This window comes from Zonotrichia leucophrys, chromosome 3 (genome assembly GCF_028769735.1).
Source record: "Zonotrichia leucophrys gambelii isolate GWCS_2022_RI chromosome 3, RI_Zleu_2.0, whole genome shotgun sequence".
Classification (NCBI taxonomy): domain Eukaryota; kingdom Metazoa; phylum Chordata; class Aves; order Passeriformes; family Passerellidae; genus Zonotrichia; species Zonotrichia leucophrys.
Window position 1 is genome coordinate 76,551,246 of NC_088172.1, and position 12,542 is coordinate 76,563,787.

Below are 12,542 nucleotides of genomic sequence, written 5' to 3' on the forward strand. Positions count from 1 at the left end.
CTTTGTTATTCATGCCATCTCCATTTCACAATGTGTAAGGTACATTTATTTGAGTAGCATGAAATAAGCAAACCAACACAAAGCACTGGAAGAGATGAACTGTGTCAGTTTTTATTTCTTGTGCCTTTTGGCTTCATGCTCACTTATTGTGGTAACTTGTTTCATGAAGCATTAAATACAAGAGTCTATAAATCCACCTGGACATAATGCAGCTAGAGTGTATAGCAAGTGAAAACTTTATTTCCAGCATTGCTGCTATGAATTTTTATAATTTCATTGATCTTACCTTATATTTAATATTTATTTGCATGTATTTTCTTGTTTTAAAAAATACCCACAGAACTGTACAAGATGTCAGATTATCAGCTCCCCATAAACACTATGCTGATGTTTATTTTTATTGTTGTGAATAAAGTTTCAACTCACAAAATTCCATTGCTTACAGGTGTTTTGAGTATCATCTAACTACTTTTTACCCTGTAACTAGAATACTTTTTAAGAATGGAAAGATTCTGTGGTTCTTTCAGGGAAACAGTGCTTTATGTGTGCAAATGTGTGTCCGCTACCTAGTGGTGTTTGATCCTGCTGAGCATATGTTAATCAAATACAAAATGCAGCATATAGAGTCAAAAGGAATCAGTAAGAATAATGAAAACTCTCGGGGGGGGGGGGGGCAGTTACTGGAGAATGACAGAATATGTGCAAATGACAAATTGTTTTGCCTTCAAATAGCAGGACTTGGAATTTATACAACAGCCCAAGATAAAAACTATGAGAGTGCTGTGGAGAGATACTGACAGATTGCTTATCAGTGTTAACATATTACATGTGCTTTATTACTCTCTTATTAGTCCAGCTAAATTCAAAGCACCACTTTCTTTTGTTTCTACAACCAGTGATGAAACTTGTGTTGAATCAAGCCTTAAAAATGTGTTTAACTGTTAAATTATAAAAGACATAGTGGAACAGGACTTGAAAGACCAACTGGTGACTTTTCTTCTTAACTCTGTCCTCGGAGACACAAGTTCTAGCAGCTGCTCTTCAAAATGATGACTTAATGAATCATAAAATTGTTATGATTGGTAAAGACCTTAAAGATAATCAGGTCCAACTGTCTATGTAGCATCACCACCACAGAACATGTTTTAGAACACTAAAACATGTTCTCAAATGCCACACCTGTGTTTTTTTTCCACACTTTAAGCAGAGGTGACTACCACTTTGCTGAGCAGGTCTGGCCCAATGCAATGATCTACATATTAAAACCAGCAGTGGATCATACAAATACACCTGCCAAGAATAAGTATTTTTCAGCTTATATTTACGAAAACTGTAATATGAAGCAAAAAGGGAATTATAATCTGATGTTTGTGTCAGGTGAAAGACACCACTGCAAACCAAAGCAGCAGCCTATTTTAGGTACATGGCTATTGCTTCTCGTCGTTTCTTCACCATGAGGTTTCCAGCCGGTGCAGGGGAGAGCAGAAGCAGGCCCTTCTACTGCAGGTGTCGTCAAACGCCAGCCTTTGTGCCTGTCACCTGCGGCAAAGCTCTCGGGAGCTGAAGCCCTGCAGGTGACGCGCAGGCAGCCGCAGCTGTGACAAGGCCGTGCCTCTCGGTCCCGGAACAGCTGCCCGGCCCCAGGAAAAGAGACGAGAGCGCAGGCTTTGCTACGGCTTTATTCGGGACCGGCCGGCGCCGCGGGACACGGGGCCAGCAGTAAGGCTCAGGTGCTTTTCTGCATAGGAACAAACCCCATTTCATTACCCCGAGCCCCGGCCCTTCCTCGGCGCGGCGGCGGCGGCAGTACCGGCCCAGCAGAGCGCAGTCCCGGCCGGGCCCGGCGCTAGCTGCCCGCGGCGGGCCGGTAGTGCAGCTCCCGCTCCAGCTGCTCGGCCGTCAGCGTCCCGGCGATGGCGGCGCAGCCGGGGTTGAAGACGGAGTAGGCGCTGAGCTCGCCGGGCCGCCGCTCGGCGGGGCCGCGGGTGCCGGCGTACATCCAGTAGAGCAGGGAGAGGACGAAGTAGGGCAGCCCGAGCTCCAGCTCCGCGAACAGCGCCAGCAGCACGGCCCACAGCAGCACCTTCAGCAGCAGCGGGCGCGCCCACACCGGAGCGGCCGCCGCGCCGGGCCGGACCTGCGGAGGCGGCGGGGAGAGCGGCGTCAGGCACCGGCCGGCCGCCGCATCCCCCGCCCCGCCCGCCTCGGCGCTCACCTGGGCGCCGCCGCCCGGGCCCTCCGCGGCTGCCCGCGGTCCCTCGGCGGCCTCCGGAGCCGCGGCCTTTCCCGGCGGCTCGGCTGGGCGCGGAGCAGCGGCAGCGCTGCGGCGGGCGGCACGGAACTCGGCGAGGCGCCGCTCCACAGTGGCCGCCATGGCCGAGGCGCGCCTGCGCCAGGCCCGTGACGGCCCGGGAGAGGCGGGGCCGCGGAACGGGGCGCTGCGAAAGGGGCTGGGGTCGGTCCCAGCGTGCGGACCCGCAGGCAGCTGGTCAGCCCTTCCTCGCTGTCCGGCATGGACTGCAGAGAGGGCGAGTCTCTCTGGAGAAAAGCTGTAATTCACCAGAGACCTCTCGTGTTTTGTTTTCACACAATTATTATTTTGGAAAAGGCGTCTGAATTGAAGTCCACCCTTGTCCAAACACCAAATCAAATAGATGATGGCGTTAAATGCCGCGTCCAGCCATTTCTTGAACACCTCTAGAGATGGTGACTTCACCCCCTCCCTGGCAGGCCATTCCAGCGTCTCATCAGACCCTTTGTGAAGACATTCCTCCTCCCACCCAACCTAAACCTTTTCTGGTGCAGCCTGAGGCTGCGCCGTCCTGCCCTGTCGCTGGTTGCCTGGGAGAAGAGGCTGATCTTGGCTGCAACCTCCCGCAAACCAGCTCTTCTCTGGGCTGAACAACCTCAGTGACTAATGCAGGCACCAAAAAGAAGAGGGGGTGGAGAGAATAACGCATGGAGTGACCAAAGCCTGGGGAGGAGGAAGGAGCTGTTCACAGCCAGGCTGTCCAGCGCCATTTGCGCTGGGTGTTGGAGCCGAGGTTTTAGCAGAGCGCCGGGCAGCTGGGGCAGGGCAGCGAGCAGGAGGAGGAGAGCAGCGCACTGGGCTTTGCCCCTCACCGTGTGGTGCCCGGAGCCTGGGCTCACCCTGTGCCCCTCTCTGCTGGCCCTGGAGAAAACCCTGTGGCGGGCTCCCTCCAACACAGGCCCACGGGCCTTGCCAGCATCCATCCTGCAGTCTCTTTAAGTCAAATAATAACATTGGGAAAACCAGCTCTATCACATCATGTTCCAGCTATCAGCACTGCCAAGAAATAAAAATTTATTTACAGAAACTGTCTCTTAGCCTCAGGAGTAAAATATCTATCACTCTCCAGCAGTAATAGTCAGCAATGAGCCATCATTTCATCCTGCAGTGCTCTTTCCAGTTACTTATAGCCTTCTCAGAAGTGACCTTTGGGGCTGAATGTCTCATGCATGTGTCAGCTCAGAAGTGAATATGAGAAGTCTAATAAAAATCAATTTGGGTGTTCTTCAGTCTTCTTAATGTGGAAAAAATTGTGTTTTTCCCAGCTAAATAATTTTTCAAATGCCTATTTTATGCTTAGTTACAAAATTACTTTCTTTTAACCTTCCGACTTTGCAGAGAGTGCCACAATGAATAAAATTTTTCTCTTTATTTGTGGAAATAACAGTCAAAAATGTTTGAAGATATCCTGCACAGGACATTATTTTATTTTATTTATTTTATTTTACTCTACTTTTTTTTTTTTTCTTCCTCTTCTTCATGGAAACAGCTCCTTGTTCTATAGACCTCATTAGTCAAAGTAATAGTTTTATGTGAATAATATATAAAATATCACCTTTGCAAGCTGCGTTCAGTGATTCCTATGTTGTCAGATTTTACTCAAGATTTACCAGGCTTAGTATGTATTTGCTATTATGCATCCAAGTAGCTATTTTATGGCTATTTTATAGGGCTGCCTATATTGCCATGGGTTGTTAGGAAACATAGAAGAGTACCATGAATTATGCCTTTGAAGCCCAAGAGCACTCCCATAACTTCATCTCTAAATGAGTGTTACACTGTGGATAAATACCTAAACAAATTTGTATCCATAAAGTCTTTAATTACTTCAATATATCCTGTTTGAAACAAACAGCTTAATTTCATTTCATTTTGTATAGACATTTCATTTTGTTTGTTTGTTTGACAAACCATACGAACAATTTGTTCCCCCCTCCAGTGCCTACAGAAGGTCTTGGCAGTTCACCAAGCTTAATCTTTGGATCCTCAGCCTGTGGTTAGGAGGGCAGAGGGGACATGGAAAGGCTGAAGAACGCTTCTGTGGGACTTACTTCATGCCTTTGCCTATTTATGAGAAAAACAGATTGAATATAGTGGGTTTGTAGGCGTGAGACTATGAGTTGAGTATTTTTCTTCACTTGTCCCACAGCCAAGGATGAATCAAAAATGTTGGGTGCTATTGATAGATCTCTAAAGTTGCATTCTTTATGAAGGAAGTTCTGGAACTGCCCATCAACTTCTAGGAGGCAGCATTAAGATCACTTTAAAAACTTAATTGTTTTTTAAACTTGTTTCATACTAAATCACAATATAAAGCAGTTCACATGCGTATTTCCCTCTGCCAAGAAGAGAACATTTTTTCTTTATAAATTTCCACTTCAGCAATTTTGAAACCTTTTCCTCTATCCCAGCAATCAACTTTTTGTTATATTTTAATATTTATGACAGAGAAGAATAATTGCATTCTGTTCTCAGCCAAGTATCATCAGCTTAAGGAGCTAAGGTTCCAAGCCATTAGGAACTTTGTCTATGGAACTCTATCAGCAAGTGAACTGAAGAAGGTGAAAGAATTGACAGAACAAGAAAGCTGGCAAAGCCATGTTGAGTTTATACTTTTGGGATGGTGACTGCAGAGTTTTTCCTAATTAATTTTCAGATATGTTTCATGCCCCTAAAGAAAGGAAGAGAAGTGAAAACTAATTAGATTAGGTATTTTTACATGACAGACAGCATTAGAACTATTTGTGGCAAAATACCAACCCAGCTGAGTTAACCAAAGCATTGATAGCAACATTTAGGTCGTGTGGCACCCTTTGCATGTGCCACATCAGTCCTGGTGTCAGCCACCTCCTTGCTCAATAGTACAGGCTCGGGGCCTTGCCCAGTTGTGTGCAGAGTTGTTGCTTGTTCCTACAGCTGCAGATACTTGTTTGTGTATGCCAACTTCTTCAGATATCAACAGTAATCAAGTCACATTAATTCTCTTGATGGATTAATCTAATTCATTGTCAGGAGCTCTCTCCTTTGTGAGATAAGTGTTCATGCTCACACTGACTTGCTAAGTGCCATAAATGCAGACAGAAGGGCAACCCATTATTAATATAATGACCTAGTGTAATTAGTTCAATGGAGCTGAGGGAGCATTAGATCTAGTTGTTGAGGTCGTGCAGAACATGTATAAAATAGATTGAAGTGCACAGATTCATATTTCTCTAATTCCATAGAGAGCTTTCTGCATATCCATTTACTAATCAGTTCTAAACTACAGAGAAGAAGTGCTTCCTTTGTAAAAAATGGTCATTAATTTTCCTTCCTAAAATAGCAGCATCAGGGTACTTTGCCATTAGACATAAAGAATTTTTTTCTGTCTTTTCATTGAACTCGTTTAGCTTCTCAATTGCAAATTTTCATGTCTGTGTGGTTTTGAAACGTGTGCATTTGTATATTCAGCAGTGCATGCTAAAGAGCTCTCAGACACTAGCACTTATGTTCCTTCTTTATATGCTGAAGTGCTCTATATTCAAACGTATTTAAAATTGGACAAAGCAGAGTTATTAATATTTCTGTCACAACTCTGAAATGTTCCTCATCATCTCAAGAAACTTCAATTTGAGGGAAAACAGAGAAAAAATATCCCTCACTAGTTCAGTGTCAGCAGTGAATATCAGATATTTAGTGAAATCATTGTAACAGAAAGGGGACATGAGCTATTTTACTGCTTTTGGAAGATAACACCCAATGAGCACTCTTGGTAGGATTGCTTTGCCATGTTCAGAACTTTGATCTGATTCCAAAGTCAAAGTTTGGAAAATGTTTTAAAACTTAAAAAATTCAGAATACTGTCTTTTGATTTTTATCATATAGCTAGGGTGGGGAAAAAAGGCATTTGCCACTTGATATTCCTCATAACTTAAATGAAAAGAAACCTGTTTTGCCTCTCCTGTCTGTCAACGTAATGCTGGGTTTAATCAGTCTCCTCTTCTCAAACCTTTTTTTGGGAAAAAAAATTGTTACTTAGTTATCGAAGTACTTTTGTGAAGTTCGAAATCTCTTTGGGCTTGGTGTGAATATTTTTTATGCTGGTTTTGTATAGCACTTAAACATAACAGCACTTAAATGTACCTAGATGCTGTAATAGCATTTCCCCAGACAGGAAATATGAAGTGAAAAGAATGTCAGACAAGATCTTAAAACTAATTGTAGATCTGAATTCTGGTTCCACATCTATTTCCTTTAATCTGCTACAGTTTAAAATACAGAAAATTCTAGATGCTAGATGGTGAATAAAGTGTGAGAAGACAGAAATGGGCTACATTATCCCCTTACACACATACACACTCAGCCTTTCATTGAGAGTGCACTGTAAACTTTAATGCTCACATTGGCTCTCAGTTTTACACATCCACATCTACCAAAAAACCACAAGAGGCAGAAGAACACTGCTAGATTTCATTTTTAGAGGAGCAGAATGCCCAGAAAGGTGTTGCGGCAACCTTTGCTCATGCCTTCGAGCCTCTGCCCTGTATAGGACAAATCATCATGCAAAAGAGCTACTCTATCATTGCAGCTGTCAGTGTGCCTTCCAGCCAGCTGGTTGGAACCTCAGGCTCTTGCTGATAAATATAATTTCCCTATAAATGTTTCAAGTAGAGGTGAGACTTCAGCTGTGCCCCTGCAATAGGTATACCAGGTGTAAGGGCTTGGAGCTATTTCTAAATTACCACAAATTATTCAGCAGACTACAAGATGAAGGAAGGAGATATCATAGCATTCCTCTTCCTCCTGGGCTCTAAATCAAAGAAATGAACTTATCTAGAATAAAATAGTTGATTATGTATATCTCCATATAATCTACAGAACAGAAGTCCAAACTATTACTTCTGGCAAGCTGTAGAAATATTATCAGTTTGCTCTTTTTGGCAATTTCTCCTCTTCATTATCTCCTTTTTGTCTCAACACCTACACTGGATTTTGGAATATTTATGATGTTATTTAGGAGTGATAAGTGACAAGCTTTAGGGATAAGGGCTTCCCTAATGCTTCCAACAATAGGAATAAACTGGACAGTCCACCAGGAGAATGAGCTATTCAGCATGATAGGGAAAAATGCTTTTCCAATATTGATATTTGAAAATATGATATACCAAGTGCTTCTTTCCAAACTGATACAGAATAGTAAAAATAACTGATTGTCATTCGTAACAGAGGTTTTGAGCTCCAAGTTCCCTTCAGTAATACACAAAGGTTGTGCTGGGGCTCACCCCTGAAAATTAGTGGATGGCACACATAAATAAAAGTAGGTACACTGGTAATTAACTTAATCCCTAAATTCATCTTCTGGTAATGGAAAGAACTTTTATGGGTTTGAGAATCATGAGAGACAGGCAGGAGCAGCAAGCTGTATATCACACTCATGTAATAAGGCTGGGGCATCACCAGAATCACCTGTGAAAATCTGGTGTTCATGGAGGAGGTGCACCTGTGGTGATGCATCACACAGTGTGGGCATCACCACAAGTACAAAGTTCCCCCAGCACCCATTCATTTTCTAATAGAAGTGGTCATTATTTTTTAATGCTCTGAGCTAAATCCAGTTATCAGGTATCTCAGCCATGTACCAGAGCAATCTAGCACCCATAGAGATGAGTGGTTTGAGAATCCCTAATGACTTTCATAGAAAATAGGACATGAGGATGCTCTGCTCAGGTAGTATGACAGCACTTCTGTAACACAGAGAAGCACCCACAAACAAAGAGTGTCTAATCCCTAGAGCAAAGATTTTGTGTGTGCCTCTCTTGGATTGCAATCTTGCAATCTAAATTCTGTCCCAGTCCCTCACCCCTGTTTAGGTGACATAAATAGAGCACCTGCTCTATTTATGTCACATCTAATAGCTGTAATGTTGAATTGGGTCAGACTCCAGACTGCAACTGATCTGTGTGTAAGGGTCTAATTAAATTTCAGCTCTGCTCTAGGTGATTACCTGCTATTTTGGATCTTATCCCCAAATGATGACTTTTAATTTATTAAGAAAATACCAACATATTCATCTTCATGATTGTAAAGAAAACACGGGAATCCAAATGGATAACAACAGTGTAAAAAGTGCAATAGTAGTTCAAATCTCCATGCCAGTAGTTCAGAGTTCCATGCTTTTTAAGTTAAATTTAATAGGCTGTAATTCACAGAGAGAGTATTTTTCTGGCCAGTATATTTTCTAATAAATGGAATAAAGATCTGGAAGAAAAACGTGTGTAAAACAAAATGCAAAGAGAAGAAAGATGTAAGAAAGTCTTGAATCCACAAAGGACTTGCAGAAATACAGCCTTTGCTAACTGCTGAAAGCTATTAAATGGTAACTTGGCCTTTTGGAACAGATTAATAAATCTTTGATTTAAACACACTGCCAGCCCTGACTTGCAAAAAAAACACAAGTTCAGTACTCCAAAACCCAATACATACTGCCTTCCTCTGACATCCTCAAAAAGTGGAAAATCCCTAGTATTCCACTAGTTACCACTTTGTCTTGAACTTAACTTTGCTGGCTTGGGTCTGACTGTGAGAGCTGAAAAAACATGTCAGGCACCACATCGAGCAGAGTCAGCAGCAGCCTCCTGTCCTTAGAGACCAAGATACAATATCAGGAGTGTGAAGCCCAGTGGGTGGGACTGGAGGAATACGGAGAGGAGATAAGAACAAGAGAACTCATGTGAGAATAGCAGAGATGAGGCTGGAGACAATTTGGTGTGTCTGAAAGAAACAGAGACACCAAACCAGATCTTCAGTTTTCCTAAAATGATGTGACCCTGTAGGGCTAAAACCTGGCCCCACTGAAGTCAGTGAGGACTCTGCCAGGGTTATACTGGGGTTGGTATTACATTCCTGATGGATCAAACTGAGCTCATACCTTGCTATCTGCTTGATGAGACCTGTGGGCCTCATATAAAAGATCTCCATGTTATGTCCCTTAAAAATAAACTGACACAGCAACAAAAACTTTGCCACTTTTTTTTAAAACCATGACAAACCTAGCCAATTTATTCTATTTATTATGCTGCACGCATGCCTCTTAAATCTTGTACCTTATGCTTTCTAATATAATATAAATTGCATGAGGAGGACAATTAATACTTAAGCAAGATAAGCTTCTTATACATTAGATTGTAAAGACAACCTGGAATGGGGCTGTCTCTGAATTTATGGCAAGTAAAGCTCAGAACTGGGTCTGGCTGTTCCAGCACAGTAAGGAATGTGGAGTGTTCATCCTGCCTCTGGTAGGTTTAGAAACCTTAAACTGTGTTTCAGCATTTTTGTGCTGACCCTGAGGGACTCTCAGCATTGCAGCGAGTTCAGCATCAAACCTCCTGCCTGGTTTCTCTCTGCAGTCAAACTTGACCAGAGTTTCAGTATTTGTCTTGACTGTCGCCTCACAGTCCATGATTTGAGCAACCAAGCTATGAAAGGAAGGGGAAAAAACCAAGAAAAGCATGCTTTGTATCTAGTGGCTTAGTAGAAATTTCAGATGGCAGAAAAGACTGAGGACCGTTTCTGGATCATTTATTTATCTCAGGGGGCAGGAAAGGATGCAGTACATTCTTTTGTCAGCTCTTCCAAAGGATGACTAAGTGGCTTTCATAGGCAGGATATTGCAAACATTTAACAATACTATCCTGTAATTTCTGTTTTAGCAGTCCAGTAATGACAACAATATGCCGCAGACAAGGCATGAATTTGTGAGTGAGAAATATTTAAAGATTAAAAGGTCTAAAATTTGTGTTTCTAAATTAAATATAAGCAGACAGCAGCAAAACATTTCCACAGTTTTGTACAATCAAAGTACTTGCAGGACAGCCTTCACATTTTAAAGTTGAATTTTGGCCTTAAATCTGTACCAATGTCTCCGTCCTCTATTCATGGTCTTTAATTCCCTTCCAGAAAAATTCCACTGAATTTCAAAATTTACTAGGTTGTTTGGTTTTTTGGTTTTTTTTTTTTTAAGATTCTTTAGCAACTCGGAGGAGCAAGAGAGCTGCGGATTCACTCGACACCATGAACCGAAGCAGAAATGACAGCACCCTCTGCTGTCATTTTAGATTATTACCTTATAGATTTTTCTCTTTTAATCTCACTGGTTTTATCTTTCCTGGGAAAAAACTGACAGAATCTTTGGTTCATAATTTTTATTTCATTTTAGGAGGACTGTGACTGCCTTGTGCTTTATTTCTATTTTTTTGTTTTGCAAATGTTATATTCTGCAATTCAGACTAATTTGTCCTTTGGGATCTAAGAGGAACTGAAATTTTAAATCTATGACTTCTGCTTATGTGAGATAAGACACACCTTTCAAAATACACCCTGTCTTTCAATAAACATGGTTTTTATAACATCTACACTGAATTTCAATATATATTTTCTAAAACCCACTCTAACTGATGAGCCAAAGAGCCCAACAGGTTTAATCTCCACTTCATACAGCTGGCACTGGGGAGCTGCACAATTAGGATTATATCTCCCTTTTCCCTGCTGCAGACACAGGTGATTCTGAGCTCCCAAGAATGTAGCAGTGGATTGACTACAGAGACCTGAAGGGATTTATTTCCATGATTAGGGACTGATGTAAAATTGAATTCTATGAAATTAATATATACTCCCTCTCTCTCTAATTCCCACTTCCCTTCTGTGATGGACATATGGTTTTGGTTCTGAGCTAAACAAATTCTAAAATAAATGTAAAATCACAGGAACTTTATTTATGTACTTAAGGAAGTTGACTTATTTGCTGTAGACCTAAACTGATAGTTGTTTTTAGTTCCTTCACACGTGTGAAGAGAGTGAAATATATTGGATTTATAATATTGTGATTTACACAAAAGTATGTGTGTTTCCAGCCTATGGGATACTGAAAATGGAGCTCTGGATCAATTCCAAGAAAATCCTTTACTTTAAAACTTCATGTGAGGTATTAAGACAAAAAGGGATTAAGTCTTCCTTTATATGTAAGGTCTGTTTCATTAAATGGACTTCAGAGTTCAGTTTCAGATTTTCCAGCTACTGCTTTTTCTTTCCAGAGGAAATTTAGTAAGTATTCTGTCCTCTTTCTTTCATTCTTTTTTTTTTTTAATGATCAGTATCAACATTTTAAATTGAAGTGCTAGGAAAGATTCTTCTGTATTAATTAAAAGAAACTGTTCTGCTGGCTGTGGTTTTAAAACATTGGGTATAAGCATTCATGTTCTTAAATAAAAGTGATTTTCCGGAGAGAAATGCAATGTAAATATGGATAATGTACATGAAATGCTAGGATTTTGTTGAGGAGAACAGAGAGATAATTATCCCAGCATTACTTTTGCTTCATGTAATTTCCCAGTTTTTTTAGCATGCAGTAAACCAACAAAACCAATGGGGATTCAATGGGACAGAACTGATCAGGTTCTCAGGAGGCATCAGCTGGCACATGAAAATCACTAGTGCTGCATATGCATACATTAGCAAGTATGTGGCCCAGGATTCCTCATGGAAGGTGCAGGCTCAATGCTGAGTCTCATGGTTGGCTCAGTTCAGTGTCTGTGTCTATTTCTAGGAAAAATTCCCACGAGATTGAACAGAATGTCCTCTGCACGAAAGTTGTATTTACTGTGCATCACTACCTGTAGGATTTACAGCCAAATGAACCCATGTCCTGTCTCCAGACATATCACAATCTGGGTCTATTTTTAGTTGCCATCTCAGCCTCACCTCACAAGTGAGTGGATTCCTTTTCCTGTTGTCCTATGTTTTCTTGTTCTCCAGTCTTGGCTGATTGAAGAAAAATGAAATCCACATTCCCTGGCCACAGCCTCGCTCCTCCCGTCCCTCCTCAGCATTCAGCAGGGCCAGAAGGCTTCCGAGGCCGCCTGCACCTGACCGTGCTTAGGTGCTTCATTACAACTTCATTATAGCATTAGGTGCTCCATTATAACTTCATTGTAACTGTGTCTCTTCATGCGGGCTCAGGGTCCTGGAACTCGAAATCAGGGGGAATGTCTGTCTGTCTGTCTGTCTGTCCGCAGCTCTCCCCGTTCTTTCCCTGTTGGTGCCATCCCCTGTGTGCCCGTCCGTGTTCTCACAGCTCCCCGTGCCCACTAGGTGGAAGCAGAAAGGCGCTGTCCGAGCCGCGGGGTTCGCAGGGCTCCTCCATCCTTATCCCGGGAATCTGCAGGGCACAGCCGGAGTCAGACCTGCTGCTGCTGCT

At 42.2% G+C, this 12,542-nt stretch overlaps 1 protein-coding gene across 1 annotated transcript; it reads right to left on the reverse strand.

The window, feature by feature from the left end:
- Positions 1 to 1,663: 1,663 nt before the first annotated feature.
- On the reverse strand, positions 1,664 to 2,380 carry SAYSD1 (SAYSVFN motif domain containing 1). The gene is made up of 2 exons (XM_064708904.1): positions 2,216 to 2,380; positions 1,664 to 2,137 (listed from the first exon to the last, which is right to left on the reverse strand). The coding sequence occupies exons 1-2, from the start codon at positions 2,372 to 2,374 to the stop codon at positions 1,847 to 1,849; spliced, it is 450 nt and encodes a 149-aa protein (XP_064564974.1). The 5' UTR covers positions 2,375 to 2,380; the 3' UTR covers positions 1,664 to 1,846.
- Between the last annotated feature and the right edge of the window lie 10,162 nt (positions 2,381 to 12,542).

Coding starts and splice junctions, on each gene's coding strand:
- SAYSD1 (XM_064708904.1), bottom strand. CDS start 2,374: ATGGCGGCCACTGTGGAGCGGCGCCTCGCCGAGTTCCGTGCCGCCCGC. Junction 2,138..2,215: donor GCCCGGGCGGCGGCGCCCAG/GTGAGCGCCGAG, acceptor CCGCCTCCGCAG/GTCCGGCCCGGCGCGGCGGC.